A 22,848-nucleotide genomic window follows, 5' to 3' on the forward strand; every position below is an offset into this window, starting at 1 on the left:
ACCATCGCAGCAGCCTGGGCTAAATGGTTTCTTCCTTCGATACCCACAGCAGGGGCAGTAGTACTAGTAGTAGTAATAGCAGGCCTGTGAAAACACACAAATCACGTCGACACGGTCACTGCGATGCACCATTTTAGGCAGGCTTTGGATTGTGAACATTCACACGGATTGTCAGTTGAAGACACCTGTAATTCACACGCATCGGAAACGGAAACAGGGCATTCGAGAGGATTGACTTTCAATGTTGCACCAAGTTGTTTGAATTCAATTTCTATCGACTTCGGGATAACTCGTTTTCTAGATTGAATCAACGGAAAATACACTCTTGGAGAAATAATGTAAGCATCAAACGGGCGAAGTCATCCCATGAAAAAGAGGGTTACTGCTAACGAGGTCCGAAAAACTCTCACCTGGATTAGAAATTAGAAGCGCCATTCTATGGTAATCCACTGGGAGCCCGAACGCCATGTTCTGCGCCCGCACGGACTCCAGGAAGATGAATGGATCAAACGAAATCAAGACATCCAGCAGCGTGTTGAGGTCACTGGTCACTGGGCAAACGCCTGGGTCCTAAAGTTCCATGTTCCGCTGCTCCACGGCTGGACGGAATGATCCACCGTCTTCCAATCACCCGGTCTGTGTGTGTGTCTGTGTGCGTGTGTGTGTGTGTTTGTGTGGCTGCCTTGGGTGTCGATTGCTCCCTACAACATTTGGTTCCACCCGGTTGCACAATTCTCACCACGCAGGTTGCTTGGACACTCTCATGCAACCCGCGTGCGTGTAACCGAGGATACCGCAGCAGGGGGGTGGCGCGGTGGCGCTTTCTTTGTCTCGACAGTTCTCACGTGTTAATGATTACGCGTTGGCGCTAGCTAGAGAGTGCCGCGGTGCAGAGACCCTCGCCGACCTCTGCGGCACAAGACGTGTCGCTTAAGTTTTCCGCAAACATTTGCCAGCACCAGCAAGAGCACCACCAGCAGCAGGAACAGTCAACGCTATTTTGGTTGGTTTCATAATGGCGGTGACCGATAAGTGAGCCCGGAGGGGAGGGGGCATTGAAAGAAGCATAAGTGTACGGCCTGTTTAAGTGGTGGCCACATTTACGAACGATTTGAAAAATACTGGAGTTCCAGTTCCAGTGGGTTCTGAAAACGAACTGCCATGGTCGGCATGGTTAACGGATCGATGCAGACTCGATACTTTGAATGATTTCAGAATAGCTATTCATAATCATTTTTTACTGCTACCATCGCAACAACAAAATCTAAGCAATCTGGTTTATCTCGGGCCTTCATCAACAATCATAATGATTAAAAATGGTGCTTTACTCGAATTTTACTTAGTTTCAAACCACATCAAGATGATTTTGTTAATTTACACCGAAATTATCTACATGCTATCCCCGAATTATTGTCTCCAAATTAACAGATTTGTGTATTTTATACAGATCGAGTCGACCTTGCTGTATTATTTAATCCTTGCGTGCTATTGTGTCTTTCTATGCGAAGTTGCCCGATCTTTGAGCTCTCACTCGCTCACTGATGCATACTTTTATTTCCGTTCAAATACAATTCGTTATTTCTTTCACATTGAAAACTACCCAAAATGTTTCATTTCATTACAAGATTTCTTATTTTCTGTTTTTCGTTTCACAAATATGTTTTACATAGGTGTAGTACATTGTACACGACACGAGAGGCCCTTGAGCCTCCCATCATCATTTGCCTTTTCCTTGTGACAATTCATCAGTTCCACGCGATTGTTGTGCCTTAAGCAATATTATTTATAGAGGGGATAGGGGCGGTCTGTTCTTTCTACATTGTGTCTAGAGTCTAAAAAAATGCCTATACCGGATGAATCATTAAAATCATGAGAGAATGCCGGAGAAGCAATCGATACAATCGTTAGTCACTAAAGAGACACCCTTATCTGCTACTGCACTCTCTCTCTCTCTCTCTCTCTCTCTCTCGTACTCGGGCCAACATTTAAACGAAGTTTTCGATTCCCTAATACAATGAGAGAAATCTTTCAATAAACGAGGAACGAAAGAATCGCCCCGCTCCACTATTATTATACCTTACAACTGCTGACTAACTAAGCCTTGTGTTTCGTTACTCGCTCTCTTTTAGTAAACAAATGAGACCGTTCGATAAGAAATGCGGCCATACAACCTAACAACGAATAAGGGATAATGCAAAGAGGCGAATGAGGTGGGGGGGGGGGGAATAAATTAATCGTTTGTTTTTTTCTCTGACCCTCACTTCAAAGTAAAATAGCAAACCATGCAAAATTGCTCTACGTGCGATCGGTATGTACAACGAGAAGTAAAGGGCATGTGTCCCTACGCAACTCACACCACGTAACATGTCGCAACCAGTTATTGTCCCTCGGGAGGTGCGATAGCCGTTTTCATCAGGTTCACTCGCGCCACAATCTTGAGCGCCGGTCCGAGCTTCATGTCCATCGTACTGACGAGATGGTTTTCCTTCAGTAGCAGCAGTGCCTGTCCGTCGATTTCCTGGTTCACGAAATCCTCCGCGTAATCGGCACAACCTGGCAGTGCACGGATGAACTCGTACACATCCTGCACCGTCCACCGTAAGATGGAGGAATTCTCTTCGGAAGCTGCTGCGGCAGCGGCCGCCGCTGCTGCCAATCCGGTAGGCGTTTGTGGACCACCCGGAGTGGCTACATCTCCCGCCGATAACAGCATACCGGTGCCCGTTGGTGCAGTACCGACTGTCAGAGGCGCAGCCGCAGCCGTAAGCAAGGTAGCAGCTGCCGATTGCTGTTGTTGAAGCAATAGTTGTTGTTGCTGCTGCTGTTGCTGCTGTTGCTGGGCGAATGGAGTAGCCGCACCAAGCACACCTGGCAGCTGTTGCTGCTGTTGTGGCGCAGGTTGTCCGTAAGCGTCCTTCATTTCAAGCTTTACGTTCGAATGAACTACAGCTGTCGGCGAGGAGCCAAGCATTGTCAGTTGATTAAGCGATGGATCCGCACCTGCGACAACCATCGGTGTCGGAAGGGTAGTCACCGCGCCACCGTTCATGACCGTATCAACAAGCGCACTACCACCATTCCCGACCGTTCCGTTCTGTACTGGCGATGAGATCTGCTCGGTTGAGTTTTGCTTTGCCGATCGGGCACACGATACGCTGCAGAACCGTTTCCGTTTCATCTTGCTGCGCAACTCCGACTTGCCGCATACCTCACAATTACCCGAGTCACCACCACCAGCGGCCGCGGCACTGGAAGGAGAGAGCGGCGAGTTCGCCTCATTTGTTGAACGTTTTTCTGAAACACGAAAGAAAAGAAGAGGGATTAGGCATCTGAATCCTTGTTGACACACCACAGAGCAATCGAATCCAAACTTACTCGGTGGTTCATCGGAAGTATCTCGCTCTGGATAGCGCTGACGCTGCACGGCAAACGGTTCATTCGCTTCCTGTATCACGTAACCTTCAATCACGTGCGTTAAAACATTCGGTTTGATGGTTGCCTTCGGGATACCACCCTTATCCGAATTGACTCCGGCCTTTGATTGCGTCGGTGGCGGTAATCCTGCTCCAGGGGACGAAACTGATGTTGTCGTAGCAGCGGAAATGCTGCTGCTGGCCGTCGTGATTGATCCACTTCCAGTCGAAAGGACACCATTCGCTCCAATGTTGCTCACAGGGACGGCCAACGTTCCGGTAACCGTTGCGATCGCCGCCGTTATGGCAGCACTCAACGACGTTGTCGTTGATGTCGTGGTCGTGCTGCTGCTGTTTGCCACGCTAGTAGTCGTCGTTGAGATGGCTACCGATGCGCTAACGGACGTGGAAGCTGGCTGACTTCCTGTTGTGCCATCTTTGCCGATAGTGTTTTGTTGATCGCCAGTAAGCGACGAACCCACTATGGTTCCGGCCGTTGTCGTCGTGGTCCCACTCGTGCTGTTACTGAGCGTCGTAATTCCACCTGGACCCGCAGCTCCACTAGCAGCCAGCGAGGTGAATGAGGATGGCGGCATAAGCGAGGCAAGAGACGATACAGCAGCAACTGCCCCTCCGACAGACACTGATGATGACGACGACGTTGCCGTCGTTACTGATATATCCATCGGCGTGCTACTGGAGCCGTTTAATTGCGCATCGGATGCACTCTCCGCGGATGTAGCCACGGATGTTTCTGAATCTAAAATAGACAAAAGGAGAGAGAGATAGACGAATGAGTAACGTATAGTTGTATGATCTTTAATATCCAGCAATAAATCTCATCATGATCACGACACAACAAACACCTAGCGGTGGTGATAAATATCAACGAGCATACGTTGTGTAAATGGTCAAACACACTCACACAAACATACGAAGCATTATGCTTGATATTCGATGGTTACAGCGATCGTCATCAGAAGCTTCCCTAAGGAGATTTATTTCCGAATCCGTCGCGATACGACATCGAGTAGCCTATGGCACCGAAAGTGCGTTCGAAATAAAATTGAACGGATAAGAGAGTCAACATCTTGCGAAAGAGGAAATCCACCGAGGAACATGAAAAACACTTCCTCTCCATCACGCGCTACCTCATATAATCCGCGGGGGCCGCTAGCCTTTAACGAATCTCACCGCACAGCGCGGTAGTCATAGTGAAGTTATAGCAAATATGATCGACATTACTATTTCTGACAGAACAAAAAGAGTTAATCGGCACTGGCTAGGCAGTGAATCCGAAATTCTAGATCTGAGCATGTTAGGTTTCCGGTAACCTTCATCTTTGAAAGCATACTTGAAATTTGAATGAAAAGCTAAACCGTAATCAGAATACTGTGATCTACTGAGAGTGACAACTTCGCGAGAACAGAACACGCTAGTTTAGTCGACCTACTATGAACTCTTTTTCCATGAACAGAGCCTCAACCGGATGCAAACGTGCAAATACATTCACAAATACAATCGTGAGGTTATTTTTCGGTCTACGGTGCCATCCAAGCACGCGTCACTAACACCGAATCTCAGCGATTAAACACTACGCGCGCGAAAACCGTCCTTCTAGCGTAGCAGCACCTGGTGCTGCTTACATCCTATGGCAACAGGATGGTGATGGTCAGCAAAGCCGGAGCAAACAAAACACAGTGGCCGCGCGAAGCAATCGCACATTCAATTGACGTCACCAACGTGTATCTCGAGCGTCACTGGTGACAAACACGGCGCAAGAGGCGACACATAACACTCGCAATACACAACGGTGTGCATGATGATGGTAGGTCGTCGGACGTTCGTCCGGTGGCCACCGTGTTTTTAACTTTTTCTCTCTTGCCAACCACCCAGCTGTAACACGTGCCTTATGTTGCGAGCGCCATCTCATTTCGCAATTGAAACCCGCTCTCTCCTAGGGTTCGATATATCGATCACTGTGTCATACCGCCCGCTGCACCTACTGCTGCTGCTGCTGCGTGCACTTCATCGTACTCACTACTTGGTTGATGCTGCTGCCGCTGCTGCGATAAGTGACCTTGCCCTTGCACTTGGAGCGGAATGTAAATGTTTGTTGCATCTTTTTCCTTCCGTTTTCTTTTCCCTCCCTCTCCCGCTCCGCTGCCTTCTTCTGTTTTCTCTGTAGTAACGGTGTTGCTGTTTCGGTCACGTTTTACATTAGCTACCGTAGCGAACGAAACTGGAGCCACCTTAGATTGCTGCTCGATGCTGGTTGGAAACGACACCGAACCGTTTGGAGATCTGAATTTGACTCCAGCCCATGTGTCGCAGAAATATGACCACGAACCGGTATGAAAGGCGAAGACGGTAAACGCGGCATTGACACGGGTACGATGATTAACAGCGTTTGACTCGAATGGCTGACTGAATGGCGCGTTTGGCTTGAATGGCATGGGAGCACCAGCACGCTCTTCGTTCTCGTCACTAACCGTCGGCTTCGTTGAAACAAACACGCAACAACGGCGGCTCCCGAACCAATACCACACACACCACCGCCACGACCACGTCAAGTCAGTTGTGCAAAACTAACCATCCTCGGTCAATTCGCGAGTACGGCAGCGCCAGCAACCTTCTCTCACGGTGCGACTCTCGACTTCTATTGCGCTCTTTTTTAGTGTTCTCTCGTTGCTAGCAACGCACAAACACAACGGACCGACACGACTGGCCGGCCCCCTGCCTCATGAGTCTTGGCAATGATCTTACCCGAACGAAAAGAACGAGTTTATGCCGGTGCCTTCTACGTCAGTGGAATGCAAGAGCAAAGACAACCAAACCGGAACTGCCGTCGTTTAGCGACGTGGTTTGTCATGGTGCCGGATGAAAAGAGAAACTGATGCTACTCATTATACAAAAAAAATCAAGCAGTCGTCAACGACAATAAAACGACCAGATTGCGCATAAATATGTTGGATCATGGCATTATCTTCTGTGCAAGCAGAAAAAAACAATTGAGATCCCAAATGACTTTCATTCATCACAAAAGTTTTCGAATGGATATGGAGTCTTCTTAAAATTAGTATTTGCAAAATTATTCTTACCTTTTGCACTGGCGTCTCCTGCCTTCTCCTTCCCAGATGTAGCCATCAGGTTGTCACCTGCTGGTGCTGTTGGAACCGAAACATGGACGGACTGTAGCGTAGCATTTGGAGATTGGAACAGACCAATCTTTGAACCGGACATCGCTGTACCGCTTGCGGTTGACATAACCTGGCTTGCTGGTTGCTGTGGTGGTGTACCGATCGGGGCCATCGAAGTGAGGATTTTGCCACCCGGCGAAGTCATCAGGGTCATGGTACCGGCAGCAGAAGAGACGGGAATGGCTCCAGAAATACCACCGGCGGCTCCAACTGAACCAGCCGCAGTCATCTGTGATCCACCAACAGAAGCAGCCGCAGCATAGGCGGTCATGTTCGCTGCATTCATACTGTCCAGAAGCTGTTGCTGTTGTAACTGTTTCTGAGGCGTCGATAGCTGCTGCAGTTGATGCATCGCAACACTAATCGCCTTCGTGTCGGCTTCCTTCATGCCCGCCGGGACAAGGGTTGCTTGCGGTTGACCGAGAGAGGCCGTCGTCGTAGTGACACTCGAGGAAATCGAAGGAATCGCACCGGAACTGATGATGGATGCGACTGACATCGGTGCAGCCGAAAGCGATGTCATGGCGACGATCGGATTCTGACCCTGCTGAACCGAGCCCGATGCCATCGAAGAGACCAGCATCTGTGCGTGATGCTGAGCCGAGTGTATACCACCAGCATTGTTCGTCGCGTTTGATTGATTCGCTTGGTGAATCGGTGAAATGGTGGCCCCATTGCTCGTGACCACAATCGGACTGCCGGCCATATTCGCGATCGATGCCGGGAGAAGATTCCTATCGATCTGCAACGTTTGACCGCCTTGCGATACGAGTGTCGCCCGATCACCACTGACTTGGCCAAGCGACGCCGTCATAATCATCTGAGCGGTACCCTTTCCACTCTGTACAACATTGCCCGCTGCCGTCTGACCGGCTAGTTGCTGAAGAGCCTGAGCAGCAGCATTTTGTTGCTGCTGTTGCTGTTGCTGGTGTTGCTGTTGTTGCTGTTGCTGTTGCTGCTGCTGATGTTGCTGTTGTTGCTGCTGCTGTTGAGCATGCTGGACTTGCTGCTGCTGCAACAATGCGTCGGACGAAACGTTGATCATCATGCCAGGTTGATTGTGTTGTCCCTGCTGGAAAAGCAGCTGATGGACGATGTTGCCTTGCTGAGCGTTTCCAGCCGCCGTAGCCTGTACCAGTTGGCTTTGCTGAGCAGTAGACAGTAATTGAGCCGCATTTTGATTTGCCTGACCAGCGGCAGCAGCTTGCTGCAGGAACTGCTGCTGCAACTGCTGCATTTGTTGCTGTTGAGCTGCATGCTGCGCTTGTTGCTGTTGTGCCTGCTGCTGCTGCTGCTGTTGCATTACTTGCTGTTGCAAGATTGCCTACAGAGAAAGTAACAGTACAACATTAGTACGGACGTTTAAATATTAGCTGCCTTTACGATAAACGGTTCGTTGGAATATTCATAAATTAAAGTCCATTCCAACAATCGCCGAAATATAATTAAAATAACGAATTTAACTCACATTAACGCTTGCCCAATTATTATTAACCCTTCTTACCTGCTGCTGTTGGAGCAGAATGTGCTGCTGCGGTTGCTGGTTGGCCGTCTGTTGCTGCTGCTGTTGCTGCTGTTGAGCGGTTTTGATTTGCTGCTGCAGCTGCAATTGCTGTTGTTGCTGTTTAGTGCCGTCACTCAGTATTGGCATGTTCAGTACGGCGGAATTCAGTGTCCCTCCGGCTGTATTCATTAAAACCATTCTGCAGAAAATTTGGTACATCAGTACATTGACCATCGCTTAACAAACGTTGTCTTTGTAACACTTACTTTCCACTGCTCGTGACAACCTGCTGCAACTGTTGCTGTGGTGCCGTCTGATTGGCTGGTTGGCCAAGCTTCTGTGCCGTCGTCACGCTCGATGCCAGCTCCGTTTTGATGATAGGACCAGCGGGACGAACTAGCGGCTGCTTGTTGGTACGCATCTTGCCCTTGTTAAGTAGGTTCTGCTGTGCCTGAGCGGTTTGCGTTGATACCGAAGGGCGTATGGGCGAGGCACCCTGTGGCAGTATCTGTGGTCGCTGGCTTGGTTTACTTCCCATGGCGCCAGTGAGTTGTTTTTGATTCTGTAAACCTCCCACCGCTAGGCCAGCCGTTCCGACCGTCTGAGCACCTCCAGCACCCACCGCCAATTGTGTCGCCTGACCAGTTTGAACTGTGCCCTGTGCAGAATTCTGGTTGGTAGCTGGTTGACCAGCTTGCTGCTGTTGCTGCTGCTGTTGTTGTTGCTGCTGCGGTGGTTGAGCGATGGCACAAGGCAGTGTCAATGTTTCTAAAAAAGAATAAAAACGAATAAGTCGTACGATTTCATACATAAAATGGTGACAAAGAATCGATTACTTACGGTTATGAGTTTGAGGGGCTTGCTGTAGTGTTTGCTGCGCATTCTGAATGAACATGTTGGGGGTACCGTCCGGGTTAGTTCCCCGGATGATGATTGGGTTTGAGGCGACGAACCCATTCGGTGTGGACCAGATTTGTCCCTGCAGAGGCCACTGGGTGGAAAATTGCATCTGCTGGGCTCCCTGCTGCTGCAGTGGACTCAACAATTGTGCCGTTTGCATGGGCGATTGTGATACTTGGACACACTGCTGTCCGGCAGCACCAGCAGCCGCTGCTGCCGCAGCCTGTTGCTGGGTTAGTGTGGCAATATTCTGCTGACCAGCAGCTCCGGCTGTACCGGCCAAACCTGCGCCCAGTTTCTGTAGTTGCACTTTCTGTCCGGCACCGTTTCCTGCAGCAGTCGCCACGGCAACAGCATTATGTAGCTGCTTCTGTACATCTTGTTGAGTAGCAGCCTTGTTGTTCCCACCAGCGTTGGCCGTTTGTGCAGCGGCAGCACTGAGCGTCGGAAGCAAGTTCTGTGCCTGAGCCTGTGGCTGTGAGTTGACCACGCTCAGCGGTGAGAAGAAGGCGAACGATGCGGGACTATTGAAGTTGCTTGTTCCGGTCGTTCCGATCACCTGTTTCCCATTGGCCGTGGTCAACATTTGTGGCGTACCTTGGAAGGGTTTCGAGGCTGTAATGAGCTGGAACTGCTGCTGCCCGCCTAGTGGTGGGAATACGATCTGCTGAGTGCCATACAGTTGCTGTAGATACTGAGCATTGGAGATCGGTTGCTGTACCACCATACGCCCATGCTGCCAATCGGCAGATGAGAGCTGCTGCCCGGTGGCCATTGCTTGTAGCGGAGACATGGTGTTCAGGGCAGCAGCCGCTGCAGCGGCCGATTGCTGCTGTTGGGCCGCCTGTTGCTGCAACGTTTGTGCATGGTGTGGGCTCTGCGGAGTGGCCACACCACTTGCCTCCGCTAGGACTTGCATCTGTTGAACAGCTTGCTGTTGCTGTTGCTGCTGCTGTTGAACAGCTTGCTGTTGAGCCTGTTGCTGCGCCTGATGATCGACACCGCCGGATTGACCGGTCGGTGTCGGATTGTACTCCTGTTTGACCTGGATTGTGCCACCATAGGCCTGAATCTGTTGATACTGGAACAACTGTTCCTGGGACAGCTGCAGGGGCACCGACGTCTGCTGGGCCACCTGCGCCGGGCTCTGGGACTTCTCCAGCGTGCTAGGTATGAAGTCGTACGGATCGTCAATAGTGATGCCTGCCTTCTCGGCAAGCGTTTCCAAACACTTCAACGGACGATCGCTGCCGTTTGATGGAACCGTTCCACTCCCAGTCAGAACGATCGTTGTCGTCCCACTGATCGGCCGAAGGTGGGCTTGCAGTGGTGATTTACTGTTGTTTCTTGAGACAGGTAAAGTCGCTAGCGATGAAGGAGCAGTCGTAGCAGCGGCAGGAGATTGAGCTCCGGCCTTGATAATAGGATTCCACGGCAATTTCACTGTCACCAAGGAAGCCGTTTGATCCGATGAGTCGTCTGCACTGCTCGTATCACTCGAAACCGTTCTCGAAGGTGTCCGTGTGCGTTTCCGTTGGGGCGACTCTGGTTGATGACTTGACGATCTGGGCGATATGATCCCTACACTGCTGTATCCAATGTGCAGATTGTTGTTGTTAATGGCCGAAGTAACTGAAGCAGACTGTTCTTCCTCCTTCTTCAAATTATCGTAATGTTCGGATCTGTAAAAAGAAATGGAAAAACAAGCTATGATTAGAAAAGAGATTCAATATGGCGCCAGATATATCGATCAATGGAATGATATCGGAGTTGTGTCAAATCAGTTTGGCTTCCTGCAAAGCACACTATGATTTACTTCAAACCATCTTTTTTCAATAAATACAAGAGCATTAACGGATAGTGACAGTCAAAAGAATAAGAACATCTTCTTAAAGATTCTATTAACGCTACATACAATTGATACAGACTACAGCAAAAGGATACTACAAAAAATCTACAGATTGTAAGACAGTAAAAAGTGACTACTCCTCATACCATGAAAAGCATCTCCAAACGATAGTAAACCTGCCAGTAAAGTTTGAAACTGTTGGTGGTGTGGCAGAGGTTGCTGCAATCATAGCCGTATCCGATCCATTCAAATGTATCTTTGATTCAAACGGCATGATAACGTGCTTCCTATTTTCGGCCATATTCTGATTCGACCCAAAACCCGATTCTTCCCCGATACAATTCTAGCCTGTTTCGCAGATGGCTGTTGCTTAGCGATGGATACTTTCCTGCATTATCGCGGTTTCCCCGTCTCAAATATTCTTCGGAAAATCGTTCTAGAACTACACGATAAGCCTAAAATTCCTTTGATCTTGGTTGATGATTTGCAAGGATCATTACACGAGCTTAGCTGCTTGATCCGAACATCATCATTTTTAGTCGTTTTTCGTGGTCTTCCGGTCCACAACCTCGGTTTTGTTATTTGCAAAGCATAAAAACCAACGTTTTGGGTTACCATATCAGCGATTTTCCGTTACGAGAATCCTCGTTTGTGGAGCTTCAAAGCACGTATATTAAAACACGTTCTCTTTTAGCTTCTGGACAGATTGCTCCTCGACCCATATTTCTTATAAAATTTGTATACATGCTTATACTCAATGAAACCACACAATACCACAACCACAAATGAAAGAAATACACTAATTATTGCGAGTGTGAATGTTCTGAAATTGAACTAACACGCTATCCATTGAGCATCTCGTGGTATTCTGTTCGCTAAAATTGAAGCGCCAAAAGTACAGGAAAAAAAATCGTCTGTTGGCACTAGGATGAGAGTCCATTCCAACCCTGTCCCCATATGCCCGTGCTTTCTAATGGTTGAAAGACATAAAAGAGCAATTACGCGATCATATTTCTGAATTATTCGGAAGTGTGAAAGCGACGCCTTCTGCGTGTTATGCATTCTGCCTTCGTTCATCTATGCGGCCACCGTCTGGGAACGAACTCATCCATCTGAACGCACTGCTGGCAATAGAAAGAACGTGGACGGAAAAAAATGGTTCCCCCCGCAATGGTTTGGACGAATAATGCGCTGTTTTTGCACACAGACTCATGTCAGAGAGATCTGTAGAATGGTTTTGGTACGTTAGACCGCCGATTCCCGACGAGAACCAACGCATAATGCAAGTCTATATTGCTATAAAAAATTTAATACTGAAACAGGAATACTACTAGCACTAGCCTACACACTAGTAACACTATTTATACTTATGCATCCAACATTTTACGAACCGTTTTCAAGTAGAATTGAATATGGCAGGGTATTTTAGCTTACTAGCCATAGTGAAAGGTTCAAGAAGGAGTATCAATCTAGCAATGGCTTTATCAGAAACCAAAGAATGGCCCCAAGGCTCTGCTAACCATTACTAGAGAAACCCGTCGTCCATCGGTCGATACGATAACCGTAAATTTTCCAATCGCTCGACCCGGCCATGAGGAATAAAAAAGTCGGTAATCGGATTTCAGCTCATCTTATTTTAATGAAACGAAGTTATTCGTACCATTCCTTACTGTGCTTCCCAGACTACTCATGGACAGCAGCTTGACGATTCAGGATATCCTTGCTCCTATCACGACGGAGTGAGAATGAAAATAGATTCTTCACCTCCCGTGGCACACTACTTTGGGAACTTTGGCGGACTATTAGAGAGACGCAGCAAAAGAGAAAGACATAATTACAGTGGAAATCACTCTCGACTACTACTGCTGAGGGAGCTTCTTTCGTATTCAAATTATCGGGTTTAGCAACCTGTTTCCACCCCACTACCCAAGGATTAACCAAAAACCAATTAACCAAAAACCTGCATTCGCGTCAGCCTCTGCTATATGCTTTCGCTGTGGGGACTGCATCCTTTCGATTCGAAAACAGTGCAATAGAGCCGATGCTATATCATATGGGTAGGTAGCCGTTGATCACTGGCAAAGTTGCTCTGCCCCATCAGTACCCCTCCCTTTCTGGATGTACCATGTTCACCACACGAGGAGAGAGATTCTGTATATCCGGTGGTTCCTGATACTAGTACATTCACAGACATCTGCAGCTCCAAAAAGGACAAGGAGCAGTAGCATGAGGGGCCATTAAAAAGGGGAATCCAAAAACACGCATATCTTGGGGAGAAAGAGACACATGTTGTGTGCACGCAACAGAACTACAGCCACCCTTTGCCCACTGAACATACCGCGGAGGGGATCGGTAATATGACAAGGCTGCTTTTTCGTGCGTATGTCCTGTGGCTACAACAGGGCAAGAGGCTGATGTGGGCCCAGGATTTCCGGTGAATTGGTTTTACTGAAACTTTCCACCTGAAACCTTTACGATATCTACTATAGCTGCAACGCTCTATGTACTTATACAGGATGCCTTACGGACTCTCGCTCCATCGTGTCCTAGAGAAAAAAGGAGGCTGGGATTTCGTCTTTCCTGTGCGTATCTCGGTCGTAATTTGTGGTCTTCGACGAAAGGTTTGAACTCCGCAAAATGAATTATCGTTCATCGGTCATATACGTTCCTGTGTGCTCTCTAATAGTACAGAGCAACGACACATCTGTTGCCGACAAATTTCAATTTGCATCTATAAATAGTCAGCTCTAGTACAAACAATCTAACAGCGAAAGAACGGTGGAAACCTAGAAAATCGCCACTTTACCATAAAACAATCCATGCAGCATCACTTTGATAAAAGCTTTTGAAAAATGATAAACAAATAAAAATTCCATAACTTTACAGACACACAGGCAACGGAAATATGTTTTTTGCGAAACTCCGCATGAAACTATCGCGACCACCGCCCAACATGGGCAAATTAAATTAAAACCCCTAGAGTCAGTTAATAACAAATCAATTTGCCCTGACGTACATCAGCAACAGACACTAGCAAAAACCATCCACATACACATCCTGTTTCATGGCAAATAGGATAGAGAACTAACGTCATATTTTTATTTCCATTTTTCCGTCCATTCTGGACAAACTAACTATACGATATTCCGCCCTTCTTCAACCGGCTTGGTTTCAACTGTAGAGCTTAGAGCGTTTTACCTGTAGCCATTCGATGAAAATATGCCAACAAAAAACCTGACCACGGCTCCAAATCAATCAACATGATGTTGATTTGTCAGCTTGATCCACTAACACAAGCCGTAGCCTTAGGGGAGGAAAGGCGAATTGATTAAGAGCAACAATTGGAGCTAAATTATCACAGAAAGGATAGGGACTATTCAAACAAAATAGGCCTCTACTGCCCACGCAACACCCGAAAGAAGAGTGTGTAGTGTTATCAAAGAGCGAAGAAGAGAACAAAATGGTACACCAGGAAGTTGATTTAGAACTCAAGAGGAAATTTCATTAAAAAAAAATCACAAAACATTGGAATTCGTAATAAAAATGAAGAGCAAAAACAATGTGCCGTAAACACTAACTTTGCAGACATTTGATGCTATAGTAGTACGTGGCCATAAAAAGAATTCCGATTTTACTACAGTGCCAGAAGGAGAAAAAATCTCTTTCTACGGAATATGAACGAGAAACAATGCAAAACGACCAAGCAGCGTGAGCAAACACAAGTGCCGGACCACCATCATTGGTCATGGACTGTGTCCTGTTCCGGCTATAATTTAACCAGCAACCCTACTGGCGGCAGCATGAATACCACCGGAAATAACTAGTCTACACTTTGGACTGATGGCGACCACGCTCGGGACCAGCACCACCTATCTTCTGTAGACTACTGTGAGTGGTCATGGTACCGTCATCATCTGCCGAACGGGTTCATCGTTGAAGTCACCGGAGACATTGGAGTGGCGAGCTTCGACTATTATTTGCTCAACTTCCGTCCAAAGCACGGTATGTGAAAAATAGAAATAAAATCTGACTTGATGGAAATAGGAATGACCCACAGATTTGAACATAATTTTAGGAATATTCGCTTCGATAATGATAAAATTCGAGACTGGCTCTTGAGTCGAATCAGATGAGCGGGAGAAATATGCAAAGTACATCCCTTACTCAATAGACTCTTCGAGTATTCCGTCATGCCAGAGGCCCTTTGTATCCGTTGTGCGAGCCTTCTTGTCTTCCTTTACCGGTCACACAGACGAATTTTCATATCAATGGTCAGCACACAGTTACTAGAACAGAGAAGCGCCGCGTCGACTTCTGCATTGACAACAAACCTGTCTTTGCTCCCAATTATGTGCAAAATTGTCTTCTGCAGTGATGCTCTGCAGCCCTGCATCGTCTGCATACAGTCTGGATGCTCGAGGATACGGCATAGAGTAGGAGTAGAAAAGAACATGATTGATACTGGCCGAACCTATACTGCATACAGCAACATAGCATCCAACATGCAGCAGCCATGAAAGGGGAGAGTGAGCAGACTTCCTGGAGCCAGAGAGAGGAACATTAGTCGATCTGTAGGATGCGTGACAAGTGCTCAGAGAGCTCGTGCATTTCACTTCAATCGAACAACGTAGCATAACTTCTATCCCTGCGGGTTTCCAGTATTTACATCATTTATCATGAAAAAACTAGCATTGAGTTAGGTCTAAGAGTTGACCATCTCTAGAAGGATTCAGTCGCAACTCAATCATCGTATACCAGGTTTCGGTTTGACGAGAACCCCAACTTTTGCTAGACTTATTGAATGGTTTTTATTCACCTTTTTGTCCGCCTGGAACCGCTGCCCTAGGCTTAGTACGTCACATTCGGGTTTCGCAAACGACTTCCGGGGACATTCGCCCTCTGTAAAGGGCTTCAAAGTAAATTCCTTCTGAATCTTGCTTTTTTGTGTTTCTTCTGTTTTCTTCGATTCTTTTTCCTGATTCTGGTCCTATCCATTCCTGAAGTCTACGAAAGCTAGGTGAATAAACAGTGTGTTTCGTTACGCAACGTTGTTGCATACCAATTTGAAGCACTATATCCCCGCTAAAGGTAGACAAAAGAGAAAAGTTTTTTCGTTAAAGTTCTCCTCCCACTCCTATTCATCAGTCATTGGCATGCTTCTGCTGATCCTCATTGGAGGAGCCAGTGAACGAAAATGGATCATCATTTGAAACTCATAAAGCCATCGGTTCATTATTAAGAAATCATCGGCACTCGGGACCAAGAGGGACTTCTTATAGGCAGAAGTATTGATCACCTTATCGCAGATGCCCACATCATGCAGGACAGATTCCGACAGACAGAAAATATCAGAAGGAATATTAGAAAAAAGAAACCAGTTTTCTCACTCTACATTAAATTCCAGATCTCTCAATGGCCGTTTATTGTTTGAAGTGGACGTGGACCAACCACCAAACAAGTCCGAACATGCCGTAGATGAATCATGTGGAAACACTTTAACTTTATGGCGTTCGAAGCGGATTTGTTCTGTCAAGGCCTCCGCCCCAAACTCTAACTTGCCATAAAATTGTAATAATGAAAAGTCGAAACCGTCTTAAGCATTCTCCTGGAAGCGATGGTATAGCAAAGGCAAACGATGCAATGGAAGACATCACAGACAACTCTTTCTCTCCTTGCGCTGTTCGGCTGACCGATACCGCGCGCGCTAAGTCCGCGGAGCGCACCCGACCGTCATCTGCGTCTTCTGGTTTACCAGAGTTCTGAATATTAATTTTACGACGAATGCTGCGATCGTAAATGATCGTCACGTTACGAAGGAGCGACAGAGACGGAGAACAAGAGCGAGCAAAACATGAAGTAAAGGCCAGTGCGCCTTGGGTTCAGCTCGGAGCTTGATTGTGACCCAACCCGGCCGCGGATGGATCAATGTGCTCGATGAGCAGGGCGATGCAATTGAGCCTGATGACTGCCTGCCTGCCTGCCTGTCTGAGTCGTTTCGCCCCTTGACGGGATCGTTTCCGTTGGCAGGTTTCACTGGAAAACTGGTTTCGAGCGTCAAAATTGAAACCTGCAGCGGCAACCTTTTTGCTGACCGATTGGCCACTGTAAGCGTGAAGACAGTTTCGCCCGCTCTTCACGGCTTAGAATGCCATTCAGGGCACCGCCAAACGGAAAAGGAGGATACCTTCGACTGGATCGGCACCGGAGAACATGAATCACACCCAAACGCACACTATCGTCCAGAGTGACACAAAAACCTCTTCGTATGTAGCAGGCGTTTTATGTTTACTATCACGTAACACGCTAACTACTCCATCTCAGTAGCCAATGGCACGAGCAGGCGTGCTGCCAACTCCAACTTGACGCCATCCCCCCTCTACCAAACGGTGTCACTCTACACCTCATGTAATGAATTGTTATGGGAGTTCGTCAGTGCGAATTTCGTACGGTTTTTGTTTTTTGCACTGGAATCTGCACGCATTACTTTCCAATTCATTTCTCTGCCACCACTTCCTTCACTCGCTCTCTATCTCTTTTTCTCTCTTTCTCATTCTCCTGTAGTCCGTGAGTCCTGGGGAGCGAGCAAAACGGCCTCTCCCGGCCGGACTCCTAAAAGCGGTTAATTTATGCAACCCTTTGCCTAATTTGACGATCCTTATCCTCAGCCTCCCGTCTCTCTCTCTCTCTCTCTCTCTCTCCCTCTCCCTCGCTCTTACTCCCTCCAGCTGCAATCAACAAATTGCCACAGGGTTCAGCAGAGATGCCGAGGCGTTGGCGACACTCGGATTTCTGTCGTTCAAGTTGTCCTCTCTCACTCTCTCTCTGTATTCGAGTTTCCCCCATTATTTCAACCAACCTAGCGGCGACACTTTGAGGGGGGAAATTTTAAAACCGAATGGCATGGCCTGCTGTAACCTCCCCCCTCTTTCCGGTTGGCGCCATTTTTTTTTCGTTTACTATTTTTGTTCAACAAATAAATGGCGCAGCTGCATGATGCCCAAATGCACCATCGGGAATCGCGCGTTCTCTCTCACCCTGCTCTCTCTGCAGGGGTCACCACCAGGCGGATCGTTTTTTTTTTTTGTTGTCCTCGACCGAGAAAAGCAGGAACATGGGCTGCCGATCAAACAATAACAGAGAAGTTCTCTTGAGACACAAAATCCAGACCAATCTGTCTGCGGATGGATGGTTGCTTCGTTGTGGGGACACATATTCGTACTGCGGCATACTTGTCCGCATCTTTTGATAATTTTTGTAATTCTCTCAAAAAAAAAAAGTGCAACAACACAGAATCTGAAACCTTCTGTGATAATTTTTAGCCCCCTTTCCCCCTCGCTCCCTCCCTCTCTTTTATGAGACGAACTGTTTTTGTTTGCTTCTGACCCTTGATTTCATTAAAACTCTTTCCTAGCACGGGCTGGCTGCTGTGCGCCCTGAACACAAAATGCGGAACCGGATGAACGAGGTAAAAAGTCCAACCGTGACACAACCATCACACGCACGGGAGGAAGGAAGCAACCATTCTCCGGGACTCTGTGCTAGCCTCGATTTGCTGCCTCATCGGACCTCGGAACCATCGACCGACCGACCGACCGACCAACCAAAGGCATCATCCATCACGGGGACGGCAGTGTCGCTTCGTCGGGACAACCGACAGTAGCAGCAGGCACCACTCTCGGAACAATTCGCTCTATCGTACGCGTGTGTGTGTTTTTACCGGGATCGCATGTGATGGGGACGCGCGGATCTCGAACCAGCGCTGCTATGCTGCAAATCCATTTGTTCCAAAGTTTAAAGATGGTCTCTATCGTAGCAGCCATTGCCTCATCGAGCTCGTTGTGTGTACTGCTGCTGCTGCACAGCGCGCATGCATGCTGCGATTGAATGGACAGAGGGAACCCGACGACGACAACGCAACCACCATTCGACAGGAAAATGGGAAACCGAAAATTGGGGGAAAAGTGCATTTTTGGCCAGCGCAAAAGGTACCGTTTGCTCTCCTCACCTCACCCCGACATGCCCCGTGTTTCAGCCGCTTTTTTTTTCACTTCTCTTTTTGTCGGTGTGGGCTGCTTCTGTACGATTATGGATGCGAATGAGGGAGGGAGAATGTGCTCAGCGAACGAAGAGGAAGAAAAAAAACACAATTTTGTCCCATTTTTTGCTATTCCTTCCTTCTTTTCCTCCTCACAATCGAACCCTTTTCCCAACACATGCCCCTAGCGCTACCACCACACCCCTGGCTTTGATTAACGCATACCTTTCGAATCGGCGGCCCCTCTTTCTCTCATTGCCAAGCGCACACGCGGCGCACACACCAGAGGATGATGCGTTACTTCCGGTTGCTTCTGCCACATTTGGCACAGCGCCCACAGCCGCCTTGGTTTGGAACAGCACCCCCCAAAAAAGCGGCGCACTTTATGCTAGAGAGCACTTATGCTCCCTCTAACCTTACGCTGTAGATTCACACGCATCTCCCCCGTATTGACACGAATCCAATGCACACACACACATACACACATGGGTGATGAACGAATTTTGATAAATCGTTTCGAAATCGGTCAGAAGGTATGGCCAGAACATAAACACACTTGCCGGCCTCTCCGACCTTGTCTCATCGTTAGCTGATGTAATATGGCGGCTCCCCTCGATACGCTATGTTTCATTTTGCCAAAATCACACATATTATGTGACGACAATATGCATCCACATTACACGCGATGGGGGCCGCTGGTTCCTTTGATGGAAGCGGAAGGAATTTCCAATAACTGATATCCTGTAGCCTTTCTTTTCTTTCCCCTTTTTTTGTTCTTGCTCTCTCTCCCTATCACAAAGTAGCCACACGCACGCACTCCATGCCTCGGTGACTATGACGATATTGCCGCTGCAAAGCGATTAGGCGCCCGGAGAACTCCTTATCTCGTACACCGCACAAATTGATTCCTGCCTCGTTCGGCGTCATAGATAATCATTTGATTATTTGTTTATGGATGAGCAGATGATTCGGTTAACGATTATTTCCAGCAACTTTGTTATCTAGCCAAGTTAAACGAACTACTATTAACACCAAAATACATGTAGTGTATGAGGCATACATGTATGGATGATAAATTTCATTCCAAACTCCATTCGATGTCTAAGTTGTGATCACTCTTATGTATGTCTGTCCATGTGTGCACTCCAAAAAAGTAAAGGCGCCAAAAATCCGACTGCACCCTCTCTCTGCGCTGGACAGACAAAAAAGGCTAAAATCTCGCCCGAAGTGATTACGACGGAGAGGATGGTTCAATGATGGTTCACCAACGCGCACAGACCAAACGCAGGATAAACAAAGCATAGAAGCTACACAAAGACGAAGCATAAATCATGCACTCACTAACAGGGACTTTGGAAGCAAAAACTCTCCTGGTAGCTCCTCCCGTGCTTTGTGGTGGAAATTCCGTTAATTCGTTTAAAGCCTTGTACTCCTCTGGGAAAATGGGAAAATGTTCATCTTCCCAGCAAAATGTATACAGTAGATAAAAAAGGATTTCCTTAAAATAATAGTTTCTATACGTGCAGTTTATGTACGTAAGCCAAATATTAATATTCTAGGCAAGAAGAGACATCCATTTTGGTTCAGCAAATATTTATGACTACTATTGTCTGTTGAGTTATATGAAAAGTTGGACCTACATTCTTGTTCAGCCGTTTCGTTTTCAGCCCACAGTAATTGAATAAAAGCTATATTGTTGATGCCAACTTTCAAGAAGTCTCCAAGACACTGTAATCCAAGAGATTACTATTTATTGGTATCGAAACATCACACGATGTTTCGCGTTTTGGAAGAAGTACATAAGAACTGAGAAGCACGTGGCTTGATTGAACGTCTGCCATATGCGCTAAAGGATGTATCTAGCATCGTTCGTAGACGCTACCCACCTCGAACCAAGCTTGGGGAGAGTTTTTCTCCCGCGGCTGCGCTAGTCCTTCCGCTTATCTAACTAATAACTCAACCGCTGTTCACACTACCTGACTGTCTCTCTCTTCTCTCCTTCTCTCTTTCTTTCTCTCTCTCTCTCTCTCTCTCTCTCTCTCTATCTCTCTCTCTATCTCTTTCTCTTTATATTGTTGTTCTCAAAACAACACTGATGAGGGCGCGCACCATGATTTACGACCACTTTTGTGCTTTGGTAGAATCCTTAGATGTGTGTTTCTTGGGATTTAGGCTGTGGTCGTGTTTCTTACGAGCGCTCCCTCTGCATTTCAAATGAAGATCTTCGACTCCTTCGACTTACCATCAACAATCCACATTAACATTCATGGCGATGTTGGCAAAATTGCGAGTTTATAGGGTTTCAAAATGAATTCAATGAATACTTTCATTCCCCATTAAAAAGCAGATGAGATTTAATGTTTCGAACGCAGCCTTGTATAACTTTTTGTTGCAGAATGTCGCGGAGAATACGAAAACATCTATAGATTGAAGATATCAGTTTCCTCACAAATCCCAGACACGTGGATGAGAATATTTGAAGTAAATTCTTATCTAGCACGATAAATCATAAACCATAACAAACGAACCACAACTAATGATAAAGATACTGATACTGATGATAATGATGCGGATGGCAATGATGATATGGTTGGTTGGGATGCATTTGCCTGCTGCCCCGCTTCTGTCTGCTCCGGTTACAAGGAGTATGAGGCATTCCGTTCTTGGGTAGAAAACCCCAACATTCCCGCCAACAAGGACTTTCGCTTTATTTCGCTCTCTTCATTCCTAGCTTGAGAGAGTGAACCTCTGCCATAAGGACGCGCAACTCGTATATAAAGAGAGCTGCTACCACCGCAAAAGTTCTCCAATCAATCTCCAAACTAGGATTCTAATACGTTGAACATGCATAAACTGTTTACAAATTTAAACATAAAATATCCTTAAATATTTTAGAACATTCTATACATGATTAGATTTCATTTCGTAAACCTCAATTGGGTTTCCAACGAAAGAAAAACTTTCGATTTCATCGCATTGTATTGGTTCTTTCTCTAATGCCGCCTATCGCTCGCGAGATTCGCAAGGAATCGATGGCGCCGAGAGAGCGAGAACGAATTCACGCTTACCCTGCATTTCACATGGACTCCGGCGATCAGTTTGTGTATTCAATTTCCTGTCTGATAATACCTCTCTGGTTCTTCAGCGTCCACCACACTACTCTATTCGGACGTTGCCTTGACTACACCGAGGTTTGCTTAGTTGTCTGGTGGTCTGGTGGGCTCTCCGGTTGCTGGTGAATCCCCAGTGTCGGCGGAACTTCTGTCTGATATTTTATATATGAGAAACGAACCATTACATGGCCGGCGTTATGTGAAACGCAAAACATACACCCGATACATAAAAGCCACCCGAGGGGATGGAGAATTTTGCCGTTTGAGCGAATTGGGAATCACACTCTGCTCCTGCTCTATCGAGATCCCTGCTGGCCAGAGTGAGAAGCATAGCAAGTGTCCCGTTCCCGATGGCAGCATGGTATGGCATACGCATGTCAACAATCTCAGCAAACCGTGCGCCGAAGCAGCAACAGCAGGAGCTAGAGCGCTAGGGAATGGAGAGAAAAGGTAGGCAACCATTTCGTCCTTCCTCCCTCTTGCTGCCACAGTGATTGGATTGTGGTGGGCCCCGGAAAAACAGGATAACGCCAATGCTAGGGGAAAGCGAGGACACAAATCCTTGAAAGGCTTACGGGCATGCTCTGGTACAACACCGGAGCAATGGTGCTATCAATGCCTGCTTTAATGTAAAGAAACATGTTTGTTGCCTTCATATTCATCCCCCAACCCCTCGACGATGCTGTCAACTTTGATGAAGAATGATCGATGGAGCACCATCATATGCTCCAACTTGTAGCGGAGAGATAGAAAATTCGAATCGGGTAAACGTAAAATCATGCAACAAACTAGAGATTTCGCCAAATCTAAAAGGGCACATTTATGCTACTATGA

The 22,848-nt window shown here is 47.2% G+C and overlaps 2 protein-coding genes across 2 annotated transcripts in view; one reads left to right on the plus strand and one right to left on the minus strand.

Annotated features, from left to right (window-relative positions):
• LOC125952192 (endoplasmic reticulum chaperone BiP) overlaps positions 1–22,848 on the plus strand; it is a 231,265-nt gene that overhangs the window by 171,414 nt on the left and 37,003 nt on the right. The window lies entirely within an intron of this gene.
• LOC125952187 (polyhomeotic-proximal chromatin protein) overlaps positions 1,609–22,848 on the minus strand; it is a 25,624-nt gene continuing 4,384 nt past the window's right edge. The window contains exons 2-7 of the mRNA XM_049681503.1: positions 8,958–10,699; positions 8,384–8,885; positions 8,118–8,316; positions 6,515–7,937; positions 3,376–4,173; positions 1,609–3,294 (exon numbers count right to left, since the gene is read on the minus strand). Coding sequence (XP_049537460.1) covers positions 2,378–3,294; positions 3,376–4,173; positions 6,515–7,937; positions 8,118–8,316; positions 8,384–8,885; positions 8,958–10,699 — 5,581 coding nt within the window. The 3' untranslated portion in view covers positions 1,609–2,377. The remainder of the gene's footprint in view (positions 3,295–3,375; positions 4,174–6,514; positions 7,938–8,117; positions 8,317–8,383; positions 8,886–8,957; positions 10,700–22,848) is intronic.

This window comes from Anopheles darlingi, chromosome 2, assembly GCF_943734745.1.
Source record: "Anopheles darlingi chromosome 2, idAnoDarlMG_H_01, whole genome shotgun sequence".
Lineage (NCBI taxonomy): Eukaryota > Metazoa > Arthropoda > Insecta > Diptera > Culicidae > Anopheles > Anopheles darlingi.